General features: G+C 46.6%; 1 protein-coding gene across 1 annotated transcript in view; it reads right to left on the bottom strand.

Annotated features, from left to right (window-relative positions):
* The window catches only part of LOC122920495 (solute carrier family 22 member 20-like), an 87,690-nt gene that overhangs the window by 5,615 nt on the left and 57,691 nt on the right, over positions 1–24,384 (bottom strand). Inside the window, exons 6-7 of the mRNA XM_044270032.1 lie at positions 17,023–17,138; positions 15,333–15,547 (exon numbers count right to left, since the gene is read on the bottom strand). Of these exons, the coding sequence (XP_044125967.1) occupies positions 15,333–15,547; positions 17,023–17,138 (331 nt within the window). The remainder of the gene's footprint in view (positions 1–15,332; positions 15,548–17,022; positions 17,139–24,384) is intronic.

Consider the following 24,384-nt stretch of genomic DNA (forward strand, 5'->3'; position numbering starts at 1 on the left):
TTTGATCTACCTGTAGCTGGCCAGCTAAGACCTGTCCTAGGCTGCTAATATAGCTTATATGTCTATACAGCTAAACCTGCCAATAACCTTAATACAGTTCCTATGTTTGAGTTATTTTCAGTGACTTCATGTTTGGATGTCATATAACTGTTATATATATTGTGTTCACAGAAGCAGAAAAGGTAAGGTAAGCTCAATGACACAGCAGAAACAACAGAAAGCATAGAGTTAAACTGTTGTTGCTGGGCAGGAGTCTTGACCAATCAGAGCCAGCCTCACACACAGCAAGAGTTTTGACCAATCACAGCCAGCCTCACACACAGCTTGTGTGGGAGATTCCCCTAGCAGGAGCTGCTCAAATCATTAAACCAGAGTAGAGAAGCTGAACAGACATTCACTCCACTAAGAGCTGTGTTTTATAGAAGCAGAGAGGCCAAAATAGAATGGCGCTAGGGGAATTACAGAGTAATAGACAGTCTGGTTAGACTAAAAGCCAGAGATATCAAAATTCTTCTAATGCCACAGCGCAAAAGGCACTTCATAGTGCTGTGCCTGCCACAGTGGAACTATTACCCTCAGAGGTTGAAGTGATAGCACTCCTGAACTTGCACAGTTAAGAGCGCATTAGAGCAGCGGAGCATATACCAGCATATACCGCCGTGCAGCAACTGTTTCCTGAGTGAGCAAGCAAAGACACCTCAGGGGAGCTACCATAAAGGCCATAGAACATGCGCATTAGTCAAACTGCAGCCGACTCTTAAAGTGGCAGAACGGAAAAGGCAAAATACTCAGAGAAAGAGTGCCAACCTTCCTGTGATCCCTAGAGTAAGAAAGAGACGCATGGTGGGAGGCCAAAGTCCAGAGCTAGAGTGCCTGCACCACTATCCACAAAGAGGCCACGTACTGCAGCCAACTAGTTTCCCGCCACTAGACCTAAAGCCTGCAGCATCGTATCCAAGCCAGCGCATAGCGGGTCAGCACAAAGAATCGCAAGTCAGCACAGAACATCACAAGCAGCATATCCAAGCTAGCGCATCACAAGTCTGCACAGAGCATTGCAAGTCTGCACAGAGCATCGCAAGTCATCGCACAGCATCGCAAGTCAGCACAGAGCATTGCATCATCAAGAAAAGACACGTCTCCTTTAAAACAGACATTTGTTCCTACTCTTCAGAATAAGATCAGAGCTTTCCTTGTTACTTATTATTGCATATAGGCTTTGGTATAAAGAGACATTTTTTGTGTTCAGAAATAAGAGACTTGAAAGTAAAAATAAAGGACATTTTGTAGTATATGGACTCTAAAGTATTTTAAGTGAAAGTCATTATTTTCTGCATTTTGTCAGTATTGCATTTAAAGTGAAAGTCATTTATTTCTGCACTTGTCAGTATTGCATTTAAAGTGAAAGGCATCTTATTATTTGTATTGATTGTTATAGCATTTCAAGTAAAATGTCCGAGCCTAGTATTACCATGCCACTGTTAGAGGATACAAAGATAGATAGAGTAGAGGGGGAAGAGCAAGAGAACCTGTCTGAGGTAGAAGAGTCTGATGCAGCATTAGTCTTGCCTCAAACAAATATAGCCCAAGCAGATGAACTGAGACATTCATTACATGCAGAAAACCGACCCAAAATATGCTGGAAAATTTGGAGCAGGAAGCAGCGCTGAAAGGAAAAAGTTTGCCAGAAAGTATTATAAGTGGAAATTATACATTAAAGATATTCGTAAAAAGCTAAAGCAAGAAAGTATAATAAGGAACTTGAGTGATATTGAAGAGATGGTAGAAGAATCTGAATCAGAGCTTATGGCAGCATATGTCAACCTGCGGTCGTTTACGACACCTTCCCAGGATATTGCAAGGAACATTGACACATGTCCTGTGGTCACTTAAGATTTGGTAAAGCTCATGAGACAACTATGATCTGCAGAAAACTATGATGAAGTTAAAGCAAGAAGTAGAATGAATGAGCTTTTTATGAGAGACTATGCTAGGTCCTTATGTGGTACCACAATCTCAAGTGTGACTTCCTTCGCTAGCAGAAGTGCCACCCACATATCAGAGTCCTCAAATACTTTAGCCAAAAGAAAGGAGTTCGCTGAACAACTTGCTTTCAAGAGAGCAGAGATTGAGATGGAGGCTGCCATCGAGGCGCAGCGCCAACTGATGGCTGAAAAGGATGCACAACGCCATCAGATGGAAGCTGAAATGGAGGCACAGCGCCATCAAATGGAAGCTAAAATGGAGGCACAGCACCATCAAATGGAAGCTGAATTGAAAAGTCTGGAACGGCAAAATGAAGTTAAGATCATAGAAGCCATTCTCAGAGTACATGAGGAGGATATGAGTCAAAGTAGTCATAGGTTCAAATTTGTACTAAGTGAAGAAACAGACTCCTAGTTTCCTTCATTCGTTCAGGATAATGGAAGGAAATCTCCAGCTTGTAGTGAGGAAATAAGTCATTAGCCTTCCATCTGGAGGGGTAAAGTACTCATGGCACAAAGTATCTAATATATATTATAATTATAGGTAATTTTGGTGGGAGTGTAGCTGTCCTAGGTTGCTAATATAGCTTATCTGTTTATTCAGCTAAACCTGCCAATAGCCTTAATACAGTTCCTATGTTTGTGTGCTAAAGACAAAAGCAGAGTTATTTACAGTGACTTCATGTTTGGATGTCATATAACTGTTATATATATTGTGTTCAGAGAAGCAGAAAAGATAATATGCCTTTAAGATTCATTATATAATGTAAGGTAAGCTCAACGACACAGCAGAAACAGCAGAAAACATAGAGTTAAATTGTTGTTGCTGAGTCTTTACCAATCAGAGCCAGACTCACACAAAGCAAGAGTTTTGACCAATCACAGCCAGCCTCACACACAACCTGTGTGGGAAATTTCCCTAGCAGGAGCTGCTAGAATCATTACACCAGAGGAGAGAAGCTGAACAGACATTCACTCCACTAAGAGCTCTGTTTTATGGAAGCAGAGAGGCCAAAATAGAACGGCGCTAGAGGAATTACAGAGTAGTAGACAGTCTGGTTAGAGATATCAAAATTCTTCTAATGCCACAGCGGAAAAGGCACTTTATAGTGCTGCGCCTGCCTCACTACCATCTACAAATCCTTTTCTATAAGTGACTCTCCCAGTGTTACGGTACATCACCTAGGACATATGAAGCACGGAGATTATTGCTACCAAAATGCATACATAACTTTACATTTATCCATATTCAACCTCATTTGCCAAGTTGATGACACTCAGCGTGTTCAAGGCTAACATTAACCCTTTCAGCCACAGAGGGTTTTTCATTTTTGTGTTTTCATTTTTTACTCCCTCTCTGCTTTCCAGGGCCATAACTTTTTTATTTTTCCATTCACATAGCTGTATGTGGGCTTGCTTTTGTGGGAAAAGTCGCATTTTCTAATTCCATAATTTATTATTATATTGCATACGATGTAGTGGGGAGCTGGAAAAAAAATCAAATTGAGTGAAATTGGAAAAAAAAGCAATTCCGCAACAGTTTTATGAGTTTTGTTTTTGCAGTGTTCTCTATAGGGTATACTGATCTGTTAACTTGAGTCTCCACGACAGTACAATTGTGGTAATACTACATGTATAGTTTTTCTTTCATTTTAATACTGAAAAAAATAAAAACCTTGACATTTTTTCCTTTTTATTACCATATTCTGACCCCTTGTCACGGCTTGGTGGTAGTTTGCCGTGACACTTTTGTTGCGCATGCTGGTTGCCAGTGGCAACGTGTTCTATTACATGCGTGTGCATTTCCCCTTTAAGGCTCTCTTCCTTCCCATTCTGGTAAGCACGGGGTTAAGAGGATTTATGTGGAGCTGGGTGTGGCCTCATGGCTCTTATGTTCTGAGCTGTGAGCCTGTGTTGAGTTTTGTCTTCAATGTCTTGAGGAGCTGGTGCTATTCCATCTGCCCAGTCCTTGAGGGCCACCTTATGGGACATCGATGTCTCCAGCGATGTCTTCCTTATGTCTCCTCCATTTTCCCTACCTAACCTGTTGTTATGTTTGGTGTGGGTATATGTTCTGGGGTTGTTTTACGTCTAGTTGTTGTTCCGTTTCTGGTCAGTGTTTGGTGTATTCAGTCCAGCAAGGATGCTAGATGTTCCCCTGTTTGTCTGTCCCTCCGGAAGGGGGTCCCTGGGGTTCCCCGGAGGGGGAACCAAAAGTCTAGTCAGTGAGCTGCTGCTGGAGTGCTGGTTCCTTTGTTTGTCAGTACGTACTGAGTCCGGTATTGTATTCGGATTGCAGTACGTTTGTATGGGTTCCAGTTCTACTTGGTGTGTCTTCTGTTGTGCTGTCCAGCAGCTGTGGCAGGTAAGTTACCATGCATTCCAGGGTTCTTGGTTCAGTGGTTATTGCTACCACTGGATACTTACCTGCCATTCCACTTGGCTTTTCTCTGCTGCTAGGCCGGTTGAGACTCCTGTTCATCCGTGTCATGGAAGAGCAGGTCGTCTCTCCCCTGCTCCTATGTGAGGGATTATCAGGGCGACTAAGGGTCCTAGGTTTCCTGGGTATGAGCCATCCTACCATCCAGGTCTGCTCGTATGGTGTGAGTAGTTAGGGCGTGGATAAGGGACGCTTTAGGAGGTGACCTACCCCTTATCCCGGCATCCAGGCCAAGTGGCTTTCCTTAAATTTTAATATTGTACGGTGGGGGGTTTCCCCCACTCCCCATCGTGAGACCCCTATAACTTTTTTGCAGTTATGTATACGGAGCTGTGTGGGGGCTCATTTTTTGCAGGGCCATCTGTACTTTTCATTGATACCATTTTGGGGTCTGCATGCTTTGATCACTTTTCATTTTATTTTTCGTGAGAGGTGAAGTGACCAAAAAATTGTGAATCAGTGATTTGAATTTTAATATTTTTTATTTTTAAAAACATTTATTTAGGGAACTATAACAAGCAATCATTACATTGCTTCTCTCATACACTCCAATGCATTAGCATCAAAGGGTTAAAAGTTTGTGATTGGCATTGCCGCTGTTCGCAGACATTAGTCCCAAGTGCCTGCTAGTCCCAATGCATTAGCATTAAAGGGTTCAAAGTTTGTGATCAGCATTACTGCTGGTCGTGGACATTAGTCCCAGGTGCCTGCTATTTAAAACAGCTGGCACCAGGCAGGTATGATGCCCGCTCCATCTTTAAAGTCCAAGACATATCCTCTGGAAAACCCTTTTAATGACCTATCCTTAGAAAAGATCATATGCTGGTAGGCACTAGGCAGCTGTCTGGATAGTTGAAGAGCTGCTGTCCCTCTTGTGTCTGGTACTTTAACTCCACTCTAGCACAACCTCAATCACCAGAATAGCGCTGTGTTGCAGAACCAGACACAGCCACATGGACATTGATGATGTTGTGTTGGCTAATGAAGTATAAGGGCTAAGAAGTTCCTTAACGCCTTCATTCTGATGATCGGCTAGGGTCTTGATCTAGAATGTTGGATTTTGATCACAATGGCCTTGCTTAAATATAGGCAACTTATGTTAGATCCCAGAAAAAAATTCTTCAACTTTGAATTTCAAAAAGCTAATATAGCTATAACTCATACCAACTACTCCTATATATCTGTCTTTATTACCAAACATGAACTTATTAGAAAAGAGACCAAAGATGATCCAATGGTGAGAGTGGTAATGAGTGCCCACCCAACAAAACCAAGGGCCACCTATACAAATGACTCGGCACCAGCTCCCGAGTATAACAAGCAAACAAACAGAAAACGGAGCTCACACAGTACCGCTATAAAACATATAATTTTATTGTAACATGATTCAAATGTATATAATAAGCCACTAAAAATTATGTAGAGTGACAGAAAAATGCCATCCTGGCGCTGCACACGTGTCAAAGGAGTTAACAAGCGTATCTAAATGTAATATAGTTACCAAACATTTAAGTATATAATAAATGATGCATATAAAGGATATACAGGATGAGTCTCAATAACATTGACCACATGGCTAAGATGTTAAAAACCACTTGCATATGCTAAAGTGCATAGACTGGAGTATATTCACAGTGATCACCAGATATAAGAGGTCACCTTTACCCAATGCCAATAAGAATAAAAGGCAGAGACTCACCTAATGATGACAGTGTGCTGTACCAACCAGGATCTTACATGTATATGAGGGGACATTTATAAAACCAGATACATTAGGTTTTTGGTGTAAAAATGTTGCACGGCATGCCAATTGCAACTTTTCTGCGACATTTTGGACACACGCCACTTTTAAAAGTGGTCTATGTTTAAAGCAGAAAAGTGAGATTAGACCTTGATTATGGCACATTTACACATAAAATGTTGCAGACAAGTTGCATCCTAAACCGGGCAGCCCCTGGTGTATTTTCTAAGTCATTCAACACAGTGCAGTTTCACCAAATACATGAAAACCATGCATCGTTTCATACATTTGGTACTACCAAGCTACTATGGTTTTTAAAACTGATGGTGTATCCTTTCGATAAACCATTAATGTCATATTGGTGGGAGTCTGATTTTCGGCACCCTTGCCAATCAGCTGTTTGAAGGGGTTAGGATGCCCTGGTGAGTGCTGGGTCCCCTTCTTTGTTTACCTGGCATAGCGCCATATTTTTAATAGCACCAAGACATCTGCACTCCCATGGTCCTGGCCTCTCCTATAGTGTGCAAGCACGGCTTCAGCTGCTGCATTGCAGGGTGGTTGTAACTAGAGATGAGTGAATAGAAGCTGACAAAGTGGAATAAAATCTGAATTTCAGGAAACATTCTATTTGAACCAAAGCTGAATTTCCTCAAGCTTCGTGGTAACAAATCCAATTTTTTCCTAAAATGGCTGCTGCATCTGTGAGGACATGGAGAAAAGAACTCTGGGAAGGCGGGATCACCCATAATGCCATGCATGCAGCCAATCAGCAGCCAGCCAGCCCTCTGATGTCACAGCTCTATAAATAGCGTCAGCCATCTTAGATTCTGTCATTTACCAGTGTACTTAGTGCAGAGAGAGACATCTGCAGGCGCTAGGGACAGTGTTCAAAAAAGCTTCAGTGTGCTAAAAAAATATTTACAAGTGCAGGGAAAGATTATTCAAGGTGTAGGGAAAGGATAGGGAGGAATCATTCCACAGCTTTTATGTTGAACAGGGTTCAGTAGGGGAGGTTACAGCCTAGGTAATAGGAACAATCCTGTTACACCTTGCAGCACTGACTGGAAATCCAAATTGCCATTATACAGCTCTGTAATTTCAGCAAACCGTTCTTATTAGGGTGCAAGTGCTGATTGATACAGGCATTAACAGGGTTTATTACAAGGAAATATTTATATGTCTTATTTGCCCTTGTGCGGTGCAGTTATGTGTTCTAAAGCATTTTTTGGCTTGTATTAGTGAGAAAAAAGAGCTTTTAGCCATTGTGTGGTAAAGTGCTAAAATTACAGCCCTTTTTGTCGTGTATTAGTGGAAAAAGATATAATATGTTTGCCGCTCAGCGGTGCAGTTATCTGTTGTAAAGCCTTTTGTGGCGTGTATTAGTGGAAAAAGAAAAAATATATTTTCCGTTCAACGGTGCAGTTATCTGTTGTAAAGCCTTTTGTGGAGTGTATTAGTTGAAAAAGAAAAAACATATTTTCCGCTCAGCGGTGCAGTTATATGTTCTAAAGACTTTTGTGGCAGGTATTAGTGGAAAAAGAAAAAATATATTTGCCGATCAGTGGTGCAGTTATATGCTCTAAAGCCTTTTTTGGTGTGTATTAGTGGCAAAAGAAAAATATATTTGCCGTTCAGCGGTGCAGTTATATGTTCTAAAGCCCTTTTTTACGTGTATTAATGGTAAAAAAAAGGGGCTTATTAGCCGTTATGTGCTGAAGTGAGAAAATTACAGACTTTTTTGGGTTGTTTTAATTTCCTATTTATTTATCTGATCTAACAGTATGTCAGACAGAGAAGTGCCAGGCCCTGCAGAGGGGAGTGGCAGAGGCCTAAATGTTTCTGGCGCAGGCACAGGTCGCAGCAGAGGAAGGTGGTGTGGCAGCAGGGGTCGCAGCGAGAGGCCTGAGCTCCCAGTGTCATCTAGCGGTCGTGTCTTGACCAGCAACCCAGCGGTTCTTGAATGGTTGACTCGGTCATCCACTTTGTTCCAAGTGACATCAGACACCCCCAGCCAAGAGTCGTTGGGTTCCTCTGACACGACGCTTAGGTGGCATGGCCCGGGAGCAGTCCCTGTGCCCCCACCTGTCCTGAACCTTCCTCTTTCATTTTCAGTTCTCTCAGCGCAAGAAGTATTATATGCCGTAGGCTCGGCTCCACTTTTCAGTGAGAACGAGCTACTAGAGGACAGTCAGTGGCTACTGCCCAGCCTAGTTCTGGAGGAGACTTCCACCGCTTCCTCCGGTAGACGAGCAAGTAGTGATGAGGAGAGTGGCGTTGCAAGCGGTCAACCAAGGGACGGTTGAGGAGGACATCAGTGACGTGCAGACGATGATGATGTAGCTGATCGCACTTGGGAGCCGGGTGACGAAGGGGCTTCATCATCGGGAGAAGAGGGTGGCAGCTTTCCCGTGAGCCAGCAAGTCGCTAGCGTGGCCGGGTGGCAGCAGTGGAAGGTCAGGAGCCAAACGTGCCTGCGGTAGACCACCTGCTTCGCAGGAGCCTACCTGCCCGGGAAGTAGCAGAGTACGAGTTCAAGGAGGCATCGGTGGTAGCAGTCAGTCAGTGCATAGTGTTGGGGGTAAAATCACCTACTCGTTGGTGTGGCAGTTTTTTGAACATGGCCATATGTAGAATCTGTGGCCAGAAGGTGAAGCATGGCCAGGGTTCCAATGTTGGCACCACGGCCCTGCGTCAACATCTGGAACGTCACCATAATGTGGCCTGGGAGAACCGTGGGTCCCATGTGGTGGTCCAGCCTGCCACAGCAACAGCTGCATCACCCAGTGGCACGCACCCGGTTTCAGGCAGTCAAGGCTCCACCACCCCACCCGAAGGGAGCTGTCTGTTCCTCCCATCATCTGCTGGTCCTGATGCTCCTGCTCCTAGCCCTCCTACTCCTCGTCAGTCATTCCATCAGCAATTGATCACCAAAGTGATTTCCAAGAGACAACAGAATGCGTGCACTCATCCAATGGCGCAGAAGATGAACGTGCTCCTGTCCAAGTTGCTGGTGCTGCGGTCCCTTCCTTTCCAAGTAGTGAACTCTGCACCTTTCAGAGAACTGATGGCTTGTGCTGAGCCGAGGTGGAGAGTCCCAAGCGATCATTTCTTTGCCAAAAAGGCAGTACCAGCCCTGCACACACATGTAGAATAGAAGGGGCCAGTGTCACAACTGAGAGTGAGGGAAACTCTCAGCCGTGCGATGTAAGAGGATGGATGGTAGCTGCAAGGCCAGGATCACAGGATCAGGGAGCAGGTCACCTCCTATCGCATCCCTAATTCTGACCCTGACTCCTAACCGCATGAGCCAACCCAGATGGTAGGAGGGCTCATACACTGGAACCTCGGGTCCCTATTAGCCCTCAGGGATCCCTGGACTAGGAGCAGGGTAAGACGACCTGTTCCTCCTAGACACGGACGAACAGGAGTCTCATTGGCCAAGCTGCAAGGAAGGGGGAACATATACAGACATATGGATATGGCAGGTGAACTACACCAGTTCCAAACCTACCTGCCACAGCCTCACTGAATGGAACCCATGCACCAGTACTGCTGTCCACACACACAAAGGAACAGCACACCACAAAACACACAGGTAACCAGGACATCCATAGCTGCAATAAACATAGAAAGGATAACAACATCAACTTAACATCATGCATAACTTTTTATGACCACAAGGATGGCCCTCACTGGACAGATGGTAAATGAACCAGGAGGATGACTCCAGCATAAACATGGCAGGAGTACCCCTCAGACTTCTGGCTTCCAGTAGGAGCTAAATAGCCCAAGCAGCCACACAAACACACACCAGGAAAGGAGTTAACCCTTTCATCACCAGAGAAGGTAAGTGTCACTTAAAGGAGAAGTGTACACAGAACAAACTCCCTAACACCAAACAAAGTGAACACTAAAACGCACGCGTTGCCAGAGGCAACCCCATGCCGTGACAGCGAGCCGCCTAGCCACCAGCTCCAGCTGCTACACTGCCAACAACCATATGTTGCCAACGAAAACCACACGTGAGGCAACAAACCCAGAGCCCTCATATGTGGTTGACAACAAAGAACAAACCGCTGACAACTGCATGCAACTAAAGACTCACGACCATTACCATGGTTGTGACATTCCCACCCGTCAAAGCCCCTCACCAAAAAAAAAAGGGGAAAACTAGTGAGGGACGCAACAAGGGGATAGGAGAAGGGGAAAAAGTAATAGAATCAGTGTCAGCGCAAAGCAAGTCTCCCTGGACTGCTGCCAGCCCCTGGAGCAACACACAGAAACCAGGGCGCCAGCGAACAAACAGCCAGGAGAGACCGCACTGACACTGCGTCCACACTCAGGACACGGTTCCCACCAGGTCGCTGCCAGCCTGCATCCTTCACTAGCATACACCAAAGCCAGTCTTACAAGGACTGCAGCCAGCCACACCGACACAAGTCAGAGAACCACTGAGACGTGGAGGAGAGGAGACCCAAGCACAATTGCAAGTTCATACACACTGCAGCCGCTGCTACAGAGAACTGCACTGTACTAGGGTTCACCCTCCCTCCGGAGGATAAGCATGCGTGCCAGAAAACAAGAGGCGCCACATGCTGCGCCCTCTTCCGAAGGCAAAGACACACCCACTACTCAAAGCCCCCCCCCCAACACAAAAGGGGAAAGTTGGTGGGGCACCAACAAACAATGGGAGGGGGGTGGGGAATGAAAAGTAAGGGACACCAAAACAGACAACGGTGAAGGAATGGCGGGGAAAAGCCACTTACCGCACCGTAAATGGTGAAACCCCCATAACGCTCTCCTTTTGGAGAACGCGCATGCACCCCAAAAACTGACGGCGATGCATGCTGCACCCTCTTCCAAAGGTAGATCCAAGCAAGGAGCTGTTGTGGTCATACTGTCACAACTGAGAGTGAGGGAAACTCTCAGCTGTGCGATGTAAGAGGATGGATGGTAGCTGCTAGGCCAGGACCACAGGATCAGGGAGCAGGTCACTCCTATCGCATCCCTAATTCTGACCCTGACTCCTAACCGCATGAGCCAACCCAGATGGTAGGAGGGCTCATACACTGGAACATCGGGTCCCTACTAGCCCTCAGGGATCCCTGGACTAGGATCAGGGTAAGACGACCTGTTCCTCCTAGACACGGACGAACAGGAGTCCCATTGGCCAAGCTGCAAAGAAGGGGGAACATATACAGACATATGGATATGGCAGGTGAACTACACCAGTTCCAAACCTACCTGCCACAGCCTCGCTGAATGGAACCCATGCTCCAGTACTGCTGTCCACACAAACACCAAGGAACAGCACACCACAAAACACACAGGTAACCAGGACATCCATAGCTGCAATAAACATAGAAAGGATTACAACATCAACTTAACATCATGCATAACTTTTTATGACCACAAGGGTGGTCCTCACTCGACAGATTGTAAATGAACCAGGAGGATGACTCCAGCATAAACATGGCACGAGTACCCCTCAGACTTCTGGCTTCCAGCAGGAGCTAAATAGCCCAAGCAGCCACACCCACACACACACACACACACCAGGAAAGGAGTTAACCCTTTCATCACCAGAGAAGGTAAGTGTCACTTAAAGGAGAAGTGTACACAGAACAAACTCCCTAACACCAAACAAAGAAAGTGAACACTAAAACTAGAACACGTTGCCAGAGGCAACCCCATGCCATGCCGTGAGGCAACAAACCCAGAGCCCTCACCTGTGGTTGACAACAAAGAACAAACCGCTGACAACCGCATGCGACCAAAGAAACACGACCATTACCATGGTCGTGACAGCCAGTCCTTGAGCCTGTCGGTGTCTGCCAAAGTGCACAGCAGCGCCGACGTGTGGAGCTGTAACTACGGTCAGGGACAATACATCTCCTTTACGGCCCACTGAGTGAATGTGGTTCCTGCACAGCCACACCAGCAACTTGACCAGACACCGCTTCCGCCTCCACACTGCCACACCGTTGGTTTTGCGACAATGTCCGCTTCTGCCTCCTTATTCTCCACTGTGTCCTCAGCCTCCACTGCAGGGACAATTTACAGTGCCCCTCCAGCATACCACATGTGCAGGGCACGGCGGTGTCACGCTGTTCTGCACCTCGCTTGCCTGGGCGAATGGAGTCACGCAGGGGAGGAACTACTCCATGTCCTTCATCAAGAAATAGAATCCTGGCTTTCTCCGCGACAACTGAAAATCGGGACCATGGTGACCGACAACAAAAAGAACATTGTGTTGGCGCTGCGCAAGGAGGGCTGAGCCATGCGCCCTGCATGGCACACGTGTTCAATCTAGTTGTCAAGCGGTTCCTGAAGTCTTCTACCCATCTGCAAGACATCCTAAAAATGTCCAGGAAACTTTGCATGCACGTCAGCCACTCTTTCACCGCAAAGCACACCCTCCTTGAGCTGCAGCAGCAGAAGGGCATCCCCCAACATAGGTTGATATGTGATGTTTCCACCCGTTGGAATTCCATCCTCCATATGTTGGACCGACTGTACGAACAGAGAAAGGTCATAAATGATTTCCTGATGATCCAAGCGGACAGGAGTACTCCCCTGTGTAAGTTTGATGTCAGCCAGTGGCAGCTCATGCGTGACACCTGCCGTTTGCTCAGGCCCTTTGAGGTGGCCACGTTATTTGTCAGTGGCCAGGACTACGGGATGAATTATGTCATTCCACTGCTTCATGTCCTGGAACAGATGCTGGTAAATCTGGCTGGTCAGGGGACTGGAGACATGGCGCCTAGACCTCATGGCCACATGAGTCCTGTGGGGGCTGAACTAGAGGAGGAGGAGAACATTGGAGCACAAGCAATGTGTAGAGAAATGGGTGGTTTTTCTACACAGGTGACAGGAGAGGAGGAGCAGGACCAGCCAGAGGAACTACAGGACGATGAGGAAGCTTAGGCAGAGGACCCAGACACACTGTGGCAGTATGCAGTGGAGATAGAGGTAGGAAGTCCCTCCGAGTCACTTACACAAATGGCCCGATGCATGTTTACTTGCTTGCGTAGTGACAGCCGAATTGTCACCATTCAGCAGAGGAATGACTTATGGCTCTCCACCGTGTTGGATCCTCGCTACTGGTCCAAAATGGCTGTTTTTTTTACACTCACTGAGAGCGAGGACAAAATGAACTACTATAGAGACATCCTATGTAGTCAGTTGGCCGCTGCCTATCTGCCTATCTATCCTTTCGCAGGTATGACCGGGGGGGCCCTCTGTGCTCACGTTCCACTGCCATGGCTGCTGGGGAAGGGTTGGGTGGCAGGAGCAGTACCAGCTCCATCAGCAGCAGCCTGAGTCTATAGTCGCTGATGAGCAGCTTTCTTCACCCGCATAGTGAAGAAACTACTCACCAGCAGCTAGACATAGAGCAGAACCTGAACCAGCAGGTGGTGGCATACTTGGAGTGCACCCTGCCAGCTGTCATTAAAGATCCCCTGGACTACTGGGCAGCAAACTGGATTTGTGGCCGCAACTGGCTGAGTTTGCCCGGGAAAAGCTGTCCTGCCCGGCCAGTAGTGTGGCATCAGAGAGGGTGTTTAGTGCCGGGGGCCATAGTTACTGCAAGAAGAACTCTCCTGTCCACCCAAAATGTGGAGAGACTGACCTTTGTCAAGATAATTCAGGCGTGGATCAGCCAGGATTTCCACCCACCAATGTCTAATGTATCAGACTAGATCATCTATGGTGCCACAAAAACACTGACAAATGAGACCAGTTTCTTCTGGCTGCCTGCCTCAGCTACTATTCTGATGCTGCTACCTGCCTGATGCCACACATCTGATGCCAAGTGCTCCTTCTTTCATCCACCATCTTCAGCGGGTACTGGTATTGCCACCCACCCCCACACTATGTCACCTTGCAACTCTGTGGCCTCCTAATGCTGCTGCCACCTCCACACTATGTCACGTTGCCACACCTCCACACTATGTCACCTTGCCACTCTGTGGCCTCCTCATGCTGCTGCCACCTTCACACTATGTCACCTTGCCACTCTGTGGCCTCCTCATGCTGCTGCCACCTTCACACTATGTCACCTTGCCACTCTGTAGCCCCCTCCTGATGCTGCCGCCACCTCCAGACTCTGTCATAGGGCCACTCTGTGGACTTCTCATGCTGTTCCCACCCTCCCCACTTCATGACTGGGCCACTACTTTTCCTTTCGGCCTGGCTGACATCATCATTTATTTGACCCTTCTTGTGATTTGTCAGAAGGAAGGAAAAATTAGAAGCACAACGGATCCGGTCTGTGTAGCAGCTGTAAGGCCTGCATGGTCCCATCATAATTGGCTTGTAATTTGGTAGCTAAAAGCAGAAGTGGGCACAAAACACAGAAGACATGCAAATATTCCACGTGTCATCTGTTTTGGATCCACTCCTTTTTTTGGGGGGCATTAGCAATACAGATGGATTACTGACCAAATGCTGACCGAGTGAAGGTGGATGCTCAACAGACAGGATCCGTTTTTTGTGGGTTATTGTTCTGACGGATCACAAACTTACTGCTGACAGCCTCTCCACTCTGTCGGAGGGGGCTCTACTTGTATAAGTGTTTAATAAAACAGGTTCTGTAGGCATCTATGTGGAATGAGATGACGACGGTGTAAAAGAAGTGCGCTTTTTCTTGACGGTAACATCGACCTGTAAGGCTGAGTTTACACTTGAGTTATTTGGTCAGTTTTGGCCCCGTAACTGCCCAAATAAGTGAAGCGTGCAGTGATTCTAAGAGCGACGCCTGTCATTTACATGACTCACAGTATTGTTTCACTACCACAGTAGACTCCCTATGCGTGTTACTGCAAGGCACAGTGTTCTACACCACTATAAAGGCTCTCTGCAGCCAGGAAAAAGCTTTTTTTTTTAACGAAATTCGCCACAAATAAATTTGGATTGAACCAAAGTTTTTCAAAAAAATGTGGCTAACCAGCGAATCATATTTTTGAAAAATTCGCTCATCTCTAGCTATAACCATGGAAACGAGCAGTGTATAATGGGTATAAAAAATTAATCTAGCCAGCAAAGGAAGCAATATGGATTCTCACAATACATTAGTAAGTACCTTGTATTAACTTTCTCTACATGATAAATGCCATTTGCTAAAGTAAGACAGCCCTTTAATGTCAATGGCTGATGAGTTCACCTTTAGGTATAAAAGCATTACATAGCACTGCGACACCAGCCAGCATCAGAGAAGCAGCCTGCGTCACTCGTCGCCCAGTGTAGCTCATTAGGATGGCACCTGCCAGCTTAGATGGTAAATCAATGCATCCAAAGACAAACTGCAGCAGGAAAATATCAACACCAAAATTCTGCAAGTCCATGCCAAGTCCATAAAATACAAAACTAGTGGAAAACCTGTAGAGAAGCAAAGTCATAGAACATCTGAAATGAATCACAAAAACAATATAAAGCTATACATCGGCATTAATTTTCCATAAAATACTTGTCCTATTAGTGGCACTAGTATAAGAGTCCAGTGACTGCTACAGGTTACCTGTATGAGGGCAAAAATCAGCTTGTGAAAAATAATCTAAGGCGATGGAACAAGGCCTAATATGCAATGCATAAAATATCTATCTTATATCTATCTATCTATCTATCTATCTATCTATCAATCATATATACCCTGTAGTCTAAAACAACATGTAGTCTAAAACAACATGCTCTCTGGGTTCACACACTGTGCATTTGTTTTAGGATTTCACTTGTGGCTCCCAAAAGCCACCATTAAGTACAGCAGAAAATAAGGGGAAGGCTATATGGACAGGTTTTCGTGCAGTTTTTTAAGTCAAAACTAAGGGTGGATTCAAAAGAGAAGTCGTATCTGTCCGTAATACCTTTATCCTTAAAGGGGTTGTCCAGAATTTTTCCATTAATGGCCTGTTCTCAGGACATCAGTATCAGATTGGTGGGTGTCCGGCACCTCCGCAAATCAACTGTATGAGGAGAGGGCGCGCACAGTGCGCACATGCCGTCTCCATTCTCTCTTCCTGTTCACCGCTGCTTTGCCATAGACAGCAGTGGCAGCGCAGGAAGAGAGAAGGGAGACGGCATGTGCCACCGCCGTCTTCTCATACAGCTGATCACCAGGAGTGCTGGGTGTTGGACCCCCTCCGATCTGATATTGATGACCTATCCTGAGGATAATAGACTATCTCCTTTTATGATCCACTTCTGATTTTTGCTTCAAACATTGCATCAAAAACCTGAATGTGTGGCTGTACCCTAAGTGAATGGGTTTTACTTTTAACAAACCCTATTTACTTAGAGAGTATAAAATCTGCAGTACATGCTGCAGTTTTCCAGATCTGCCGCATGCCCTATCTGTTGGGAGAAATGCTGCACTTTCACTGTGGATTTCATCCATTACAGTGCAATGGACTACAATCCCCAGCATCCTATCCTAGTCTGCACAATTGAGAAGTCTGAGGAATCTTTATTGAGTGTGTGTGTGTGTCATATACTTAGTCCATCATTCACAATGCACACAGTAATAAAATGATAATTTTTAGATATGAACAATGGTGATTAATAACAGCTGTCAGAAATGCCAGTTTCTTTTTAATGAAAAGTTAATGATCTGACCACCAGATGGCACTATTTCTCTAGACATACTGTATCTAGCACTGTAGATTGCCCAGATCATGAAGTGCACTATATGATTGGAGAAATTGAGCTCTACACACAGACACACACACACACACACACACACACGTACTGTATTGTGTGGTTTTCTATTTAAAAGCAAAAATCTTTTTCCTATCATCAAAGACAATAGAAAAAATACACAAAATATCCAATGTGAACTCAGCCCAACAAAGGTTACTCACCAGACCAACATAAGACAAATTGTGACTTTGCGCATCCCGGCAGTGCGGAATAAGTCCAGAGGTGAATGCTCCTGCTTCATATTATTTAACTCAGACTGCATGTGAGAAATAAGAACCTGCACAAAAAGTCATTAGAATCATGAGGATACTGTTCTTCTGTAGTGAATCACTTTTTTGACAAAAGCAGTGACCCATCACTGAAACAAAATGGGGCAGATTTATCAATGTAGTTATTCTAGTTTTTATGAAGCTTTTCTAACACTTTTTTATGACAAATACAAAGGTGTCAGAAAAAATAAGGCTTCAGAAGTGCATTCAGAAATTTACAGAAGATTGAAACAACACAAAGTTATGCATCCTGTTGATTATTCTGTCAGACAATGTGGGGGGTGGACAGTAAGGGACACAATTGCCCCTTAAAGTATGTTTAGGTATTGTCAACTGTTATTACTTGCATTGTGTTTTGCACTGCAAACTAATATAATCCAATGTATTTCATGCACAACTGCAATGTTACTAGTTGCCACAAGATATCACCACAACACAAGATACAAATGGGGCTGATAACAGGAGGCAGAGCAGTTGTGGCTGGGACCACATGTAGTGCCTAGGGAGTCTGTGCAGCTGAGATGGCAGATTGTAGGCCACAGAAAGTCAGATTTCCGCCACAATTAACAGCAAAGGACCCTAGTTCCCATTTTCCAATAAAGATGTGTCTTTTTTTTCTTGATTTACCCCTCGTCTGTTGAATTGACTTCTGGTTTTGGCCCTACTCGTCTACTAATCCTTACACCCTGATCATTTGGTAGGTCTGCTTCTAGCAAGTTTGCACCAGTTTTCTTCAACCTTACTCCACAGACATAACCTGGGTTTTCCAGGACAAGTAATGCCTTCTCTGGCTTCCCATTACTCAGCGAATCCAATACAAAACATTAACTATTACATGAAAGGTTGTCCACACCCTGCCCTCTCCATGCATCTGTGACCTGATCTCCTGGTGTCAGGGTTCCCCCGGCAACTGGATGCTGCTGCCGTACAGAGGCGGCAGTCGGGGGAACCATGAGTACATCCCGCCCTTCACTGATGTCGGAGCCCTAGGTCAAAGAGGAAGATGGCTGGGGCTCTCAAACGTCAAGGTGTTCCACCCAACATGCAGGCACGCTAACATCAGCTGCTTTTTTTTCTGAGTATAAAGGCCGATACCTGTGTGAGATGGGGAAACAGCTATCATTGTTGAACACTGTTTATGTAAATTAAATTAAATGTTCTGGACTGACGTTATGCTGTTTGGCCACAAGATGTCGCCGTTTCCCAGGCACAGCTACTGACTGGATATACATATTGACATATTCATGAGAGGTGGAGTTGCCAGGCTGAAGGAGAAAGAGGAAGTCGACATTTTGAGAGGACACAGAGAGGAGTGAATCTAGTCACATCCAAGCATGGGATCAACATTTTGCGACCACAGCTACAGTCAAGTTAAGTTGATCGCTGTTCAGGACCCGGCTTCTGCCCAGGGGTCAGAAGACTTCTGCCAGGAGTGCTGATGAGAGCTGAGGAACAAACTACTTGCTCTGCGGTACCGCATGTTTGTTGAATAGACTGCTTGTTTGGTTCGGAGTCATCAGCGGAGAGACCCGACAGAGCAGACCCGGGTCGGTAAGATTGTGCATGCAACTCATTGCAATATTGGCGTCTAGAGACTAGACCAGGCCTGTAGTTAGCTAGTTAGGGCCTCTGTTTCATGTGTTAGGCCAAAAAGTGTTTCTACGGTTCACAAAAGGACTCCATAATAAAAAGAGACATTGCACAGTTGAGAACTGATAGACGTCTCACCGGCTCAATCCAGATCAGCATGTTGCGCAGGAGTAATATGCAGGCACGTGCCATGGGACCAGTTACAGTTGCATTGGGGGCTCTAGAGGGTGGCATCAGACAGACAGTGATGGTAAGGCCCGAAACAGAGAGAGACACCCTAGAGAAAATATTCTCCCTGCTGGAGAGAACCCAAGAGGGGCTTGCTAAAGTAGTGCAGTTGCGGAGCCACTTCTTCAACCGACCAAAGCGAGAGGGCAAGACCCTGATGCAGTATGCCAATGCCCTACTGTCACGGCGGACGAGCACTCAGGCACACAGATAAACCAACAACCAGGCTCTAGGAGAGAAGCAGGGGAAGGGTCACCTCCTAGCTAATCCCTGACCTCTCTCCCTGCACTTCTCAGCCCACATTCAGACCTTGGTGGTAGGAATGATGTGTCCCCGTGCCTGGGCTAAAACACCCTAGATTCCCTGAGATGGTGAAAAGGCGAAATAGGAGCAGTCTGCTCGCACAGAACCTGGATAGGAGAGATGACACAAAAACTGAAACCACACTTATCTTTTCTGAGCTGGAACAGACAACCTTCCTTCCTTGCTTCCAAGGCCAGACTGATTTCTATAACCCGCTCAGAGCACTGGAATTGAGAGCCATTTAAACTAATGACCCCACCCAGTGCACCTGATGGGAGGCGGATCCAGTACGACTCCAAAACAAACACTAAACACGTGCTGCTATTCTGACCCACCTCCGCACATAGTCAGAGCAGGGCATTACACACTACATGAAATACAGCGGCGAGACCCAGAGGCCATGGGAGCATTCCGGGAGATGGACCGGCTACTGAGAGACCAGTTCATAGTAGGGCTCTCCAACAGGTTCTTACTGGACAAATTGCAAGAGATGACCCGGCCGACGGCCGACATGACATTCTACAGCGTCTACCTAGCCGCCGCGGAGAGAGAGGAAGAGCACATGCCTGTGGCGGCGAGAGTAGTGAGTAGCACCCATGCTACAGGGGACCGGTTAGGGTCCGAAGACTTAGAGTCCTTAACAGAATTGAGAGAACTTCGGCTGGAAGTGTCCCAGATGAAGGTAGAATCTCCCCAGCCTCCGGGAATGACCTCAGCACTCTGAGCGACTCTACCCAGGATAACTCATGTGCGGGGACACGTCAAAAGAGGGCCCCTCTGCTGGGCTTGTCAACAGTACGGCCATATGGCCAGAGAGTGCCCCGAACAGATGAAGTCCAAGCCAACGTTAAACTTCCGACTGCCGCAGTTGCTGGGCGTCCTGCGGTGGTACACCAGAAGCTAAGCCCTATGCATGAGGAGCATGACCTGTATGCCAGTTATGGAAGCCAAGTTGGAAGGCCAGAAGGTATGCTGCCTAGTTGATACAGGGTCGGAGTGCAGCTGTCACGGGTAGTACCGGGAAAGAAAGACAACCAAAGGGAACGACAACAAAACAACTACAAACTAGGCCCCAAGCCAAGGGAATAAAGAGGTCATCTCCTAGCAATCCCTGACTCTCTCCCTAAGCTGCTAACCACATGTGCAAATCTCAAAGGTAGAAATGCACTGGAACCTGAGGCTACTGACACACTGTACCAAACCCTCAGCTTAGGGAACAGGGAAAGAGGCAGCTGGCTCCTTCAAACCTGAAGGAGCCAGTGTCTCCCTGAGGCATAGTCGGGACAGACACAACAAGAAAAGGGAAATGACTTAGCTTGAGAAGCAACTGGAACAGGAGAATCACCACACAAGCAGAGCACTCCTCAGAAGAACTATTATCGACTCAGTGAAAGGTGGAACATATAAAGGGGTCACCTGACTGATAATGAGCAACACCTGCGAAGGGGTGGAAACCTGTCAGCAACAATGAAAACAATAGACATCTGTCAGATCGACTCCTGAGTCTTCCGTCTATCTGGACTTCTAAGATCTCTCCCAGAGCCGGTGGTGACAGTACCCCCTCTTCTACGGGTGACATCCGGGCACCCAGGACCAACTTTATCAGGGTGGGCTCTGTGAAAAGCCCTCATCAGCCGACTGGCATTCACATCAGTAGCCAGGACCCACATTCTCTCCTCCGGACCGTAACCCTTCCAATGAACGAGGTATTTAAGGGAACCCCGATGGACACGAGAGTCAACAACTTTGGAAATGTGAAACTCCAGATTCCCATTAACCATGACAGGTGGAGGTGGCAAGGGAGATGGTACAGCAGGTTCCACATAACTCTTTAACAAAGATTTATGGAAGACATTATGGATCTTCCAAGCCTGCGGAAGTTCAAGGCGAAAAGAAACCGGATTAATAATGGCAGAGATCTTGTATGGACTAATAAATCTTGGACCTAACTTCCAGGATGGCACCTTCAAATTAATGTTCTCAGTGGACAACCACACCAAATCACCCACATTCAGGTCCGGACCAGACACGTTTCTTGTCAGCCATACGTTTATACCTATCGCCCATCTTTTTTAAATTGATTTGAATTTTCCACCAGATAGATGACAAGGAAGAAGCAAATCTCTCCTCATCAGGAATACCAGAGGAATTATTCCCAGAGAACGTACCAAACTGAGGGTAAAACCCATATGCACCAAAAAATGGTGACTTATCAGTGGACTCCTGACGACGGTTATTCAAAGCAAATTCAGCCAACGACAAAAATGAGGACCACTTCTCCTGATTCTCTGCTACAAAACACCTCAAATATGTCTCCAGATTCTGGTTAGTGCATTTAGTTTGTCCGTTCGACTGAGGGTGAAAAGCCGAAGAGAAGGACAAACAAATCCCCAGGTGATTACAGAAAGCCTTCCGAAATCTGGAAACAAATTGAGTCCCTCTATCAGACACCACATCAGAGGGAATGCTGCGTAATTTCACAATGTTATCAACAAATGTCCAAGCCAGAGTTTTGGCATTGGGTAGACCAGAAAATGGAATAAAGTGTGGAATAAAGTGTTACTGAAGTGGTCAACCACCATCAAAATCACCGTCATTCCAGAAGAACTGGGCAAATCGGTGATAAAGTCCATGGACAAGTGTGTCCATGGATGGGATGGGATGGACAAAGGAAGAAGAGATCCTGAGGGCCGAGTATGGTCACTTTGGCACGTGCACAGGTCTCACAAGCTGCCACATAGCCCTCAACACTCTTACGTAAACCCGGCCACCAGAATCACTGAGAAATAAGATCAACAGTGGATCTGCTCCCAGGGTGTCCAGCAAGGACAATCTCTAGGGTGTCCTACGGCGACAATCTCTAGTGGGGTGGTATGTGAGATGGGGAAACAACTATCATTGTTGAACACTGTTTATGTGAATTAAATTAAATGTTCTGGACTGACGTTTTGCTGTTTGGCCACAAGATGTCGCCATTTTCGAGGCACAGCTACTGACTAGATATACATATTTTCATATTCATGAGAGGTGGAGTTGCCAGGCTGAAGGAGAAAGAGGAAGTTGCCATTTTGAGAGGACAAAGAGACACAGTCACATCCAAGCATGGGATCAACATTTTGCGACCACAGCTACAGTCATGTGGCCGTTTTATTTGTGCCCGCCAATAGGCAAACTGTGCGATTCTTTCTGGTAGCCATTGTAGAGCACCGTGCTGTGCAACACGAGAGTCTCAGCCTTCAGGCTGAGTGTATGTAAATCCATTTTGTGTTTCCAGAGGTTGGGGTTTGCGTTCAGAGTCATATTGCAGTAAAAAGCTGGTATCAGAGTTGCTTTTCTCGTTTGTGACTTTTTTGTATCCTGGGGAGCCCACCCCGGTACAAGGCCTACACCTGCAGTGTGCAGGTGCCGGTAAATTTCTTGTGATCTGGCTCCTACTGTTTCCAGCAATTGTGAAGACTCACTTGGCTGTGACTTTGTGGATTTCAATTTGGCTCCTGGCATTCTGGTATCCTATTTGATCTCTTGGTTCTGACTCTTTGGTGTGTTTTGGTTTTCTCACTTGCCTCTGGCATACTTGTACTGTGTTGATCATCTGGCTTTTGACTCTTTTTCCATACGACTACTCTTATTGTGTTTGTGTGTCGGCCTTCACATATTGCAGTATAGGGACTGTTGACCAGTTGTGGGTCACTGTCTAGGGTGATCGTGCAACTAGGTAGGGATAGTGGGTCCAGGCAGTTTAGGGCTACACTATCCCTGTTTGCATCTGACGGTAGTCATTATCCTGACACCTGGTACCTTCCCACACAGAATCTCCAGTCTTCACAAGACCTCCTTCTTTACTCTCCTCTTATCTGCTTTTCAAATGATTGCCTCCAAGATTATGCATCCTCCATATGAGAACACCCTACCAAAACATATCTGACTCGGGGGCGGAGCTTGGCTGCCTAGCTGAATGGCTGTGTCCTGCTGAGCTCCTCATCCTTACCGGTGAATTAACCCCTTAATTCAGCACACAGCACCGCTTTTATGGGCAGAACGGGCAAAGATCGTTTTAAAGATCAAGCTGATCCATCTCCCTTGAGATCCAGTCAGTCCGACATGGATAAATTCTTAAAGAAGCATCCGAAGCTGCGGTCGGCTGAGACCCCTAAGATGGCCCCCGCTACAGCCCCGGCATCGGACATGGAGGAGGATACAGATGGCGGCAGTTTCTCGGATGCCTCCACCTGCAAGTCGAGGAGGCAGAGAGGCTCATTCTCTAAAGCGGCACTTCTGGAGGTGCTAAATTCGGCACTGGCCCCTATCAAGAGGGACCTGTCCGAGATTAAAGAGGATCTCCGGAGCATTGGTCACCGCGTGCCGGACCTGTAAGGCGCGCAGGAGGCGGCTCTCAAGAGGGAAGAGAAGACGTACAAGACACTCAGCTCCCATACTGACCTCCTCAACGATGCGCTCCTGAGGGTTGAAGACCAGGAGAACCGGAGCCGGAGGAGAAATCTGAGGATCCGTGGGCTCCCTGAAGTAATCGCAAGTGAAGCGCTGGAGAAGGTGGAGCTGGAAGTGTTTGCTGACCTGCTGGGGCCTGAGAGAGCGGAGCGCATAGTGATAGAGCGGATCCACAGGGCGCTTAGGCCTAAGCCTAAGAATACCGATCCCCCAAGAGATGTCATCTGCGGTCTGCTTAGCTACATCGATACCGCTGTGCTCATGAAGGCTGGTAGAGAATCGGATCGCCTGCACTATGAAGGTACCCAGATTATGTTTTTTCAGGACCTGGCCCCGTCCACTTTAGTGAAAAGGCGCATCCTCAAGCCGCTCCTTGATGCGCTTAGAGCATCAGCCACCCCGTTCCGGTGGCTTTATCCGTTCGGGATCGCGGTCCTCAAAAACGGACGCCAGGTCTCCATTCGTACGCCGAGGTATCTTCAGGCCAGCTGGGATCAATTGGGTTTGAATCCGATTGACATCCCCTCCTGGATGCCGGCCGACATTGAGGACCCCCCTCTCCCGCCACCTCGTGCAGCTGACTGGCGACATGTCTATAATATAAAGTCGCCCAAAGCCAGGGCTGAGAAGTCTGCTAACTCCCCTACATGATCAGGGATCATCCTTTGGAGGATTTTCATTTAG

This window comes from Bufo gargarizans, chromosome 10, assembly GCF_014858855.1.
Source record: "Bufo gargarizans isolate SCDJY-AF-19 chromosome 10, ASM1485885v1, whole genome shotgun sequence".
NCBI lineage: Eukaryota > Metazoa > Chordata > Amphibia > Anura > Bufonidae > Bufo > Bufo gargarizans.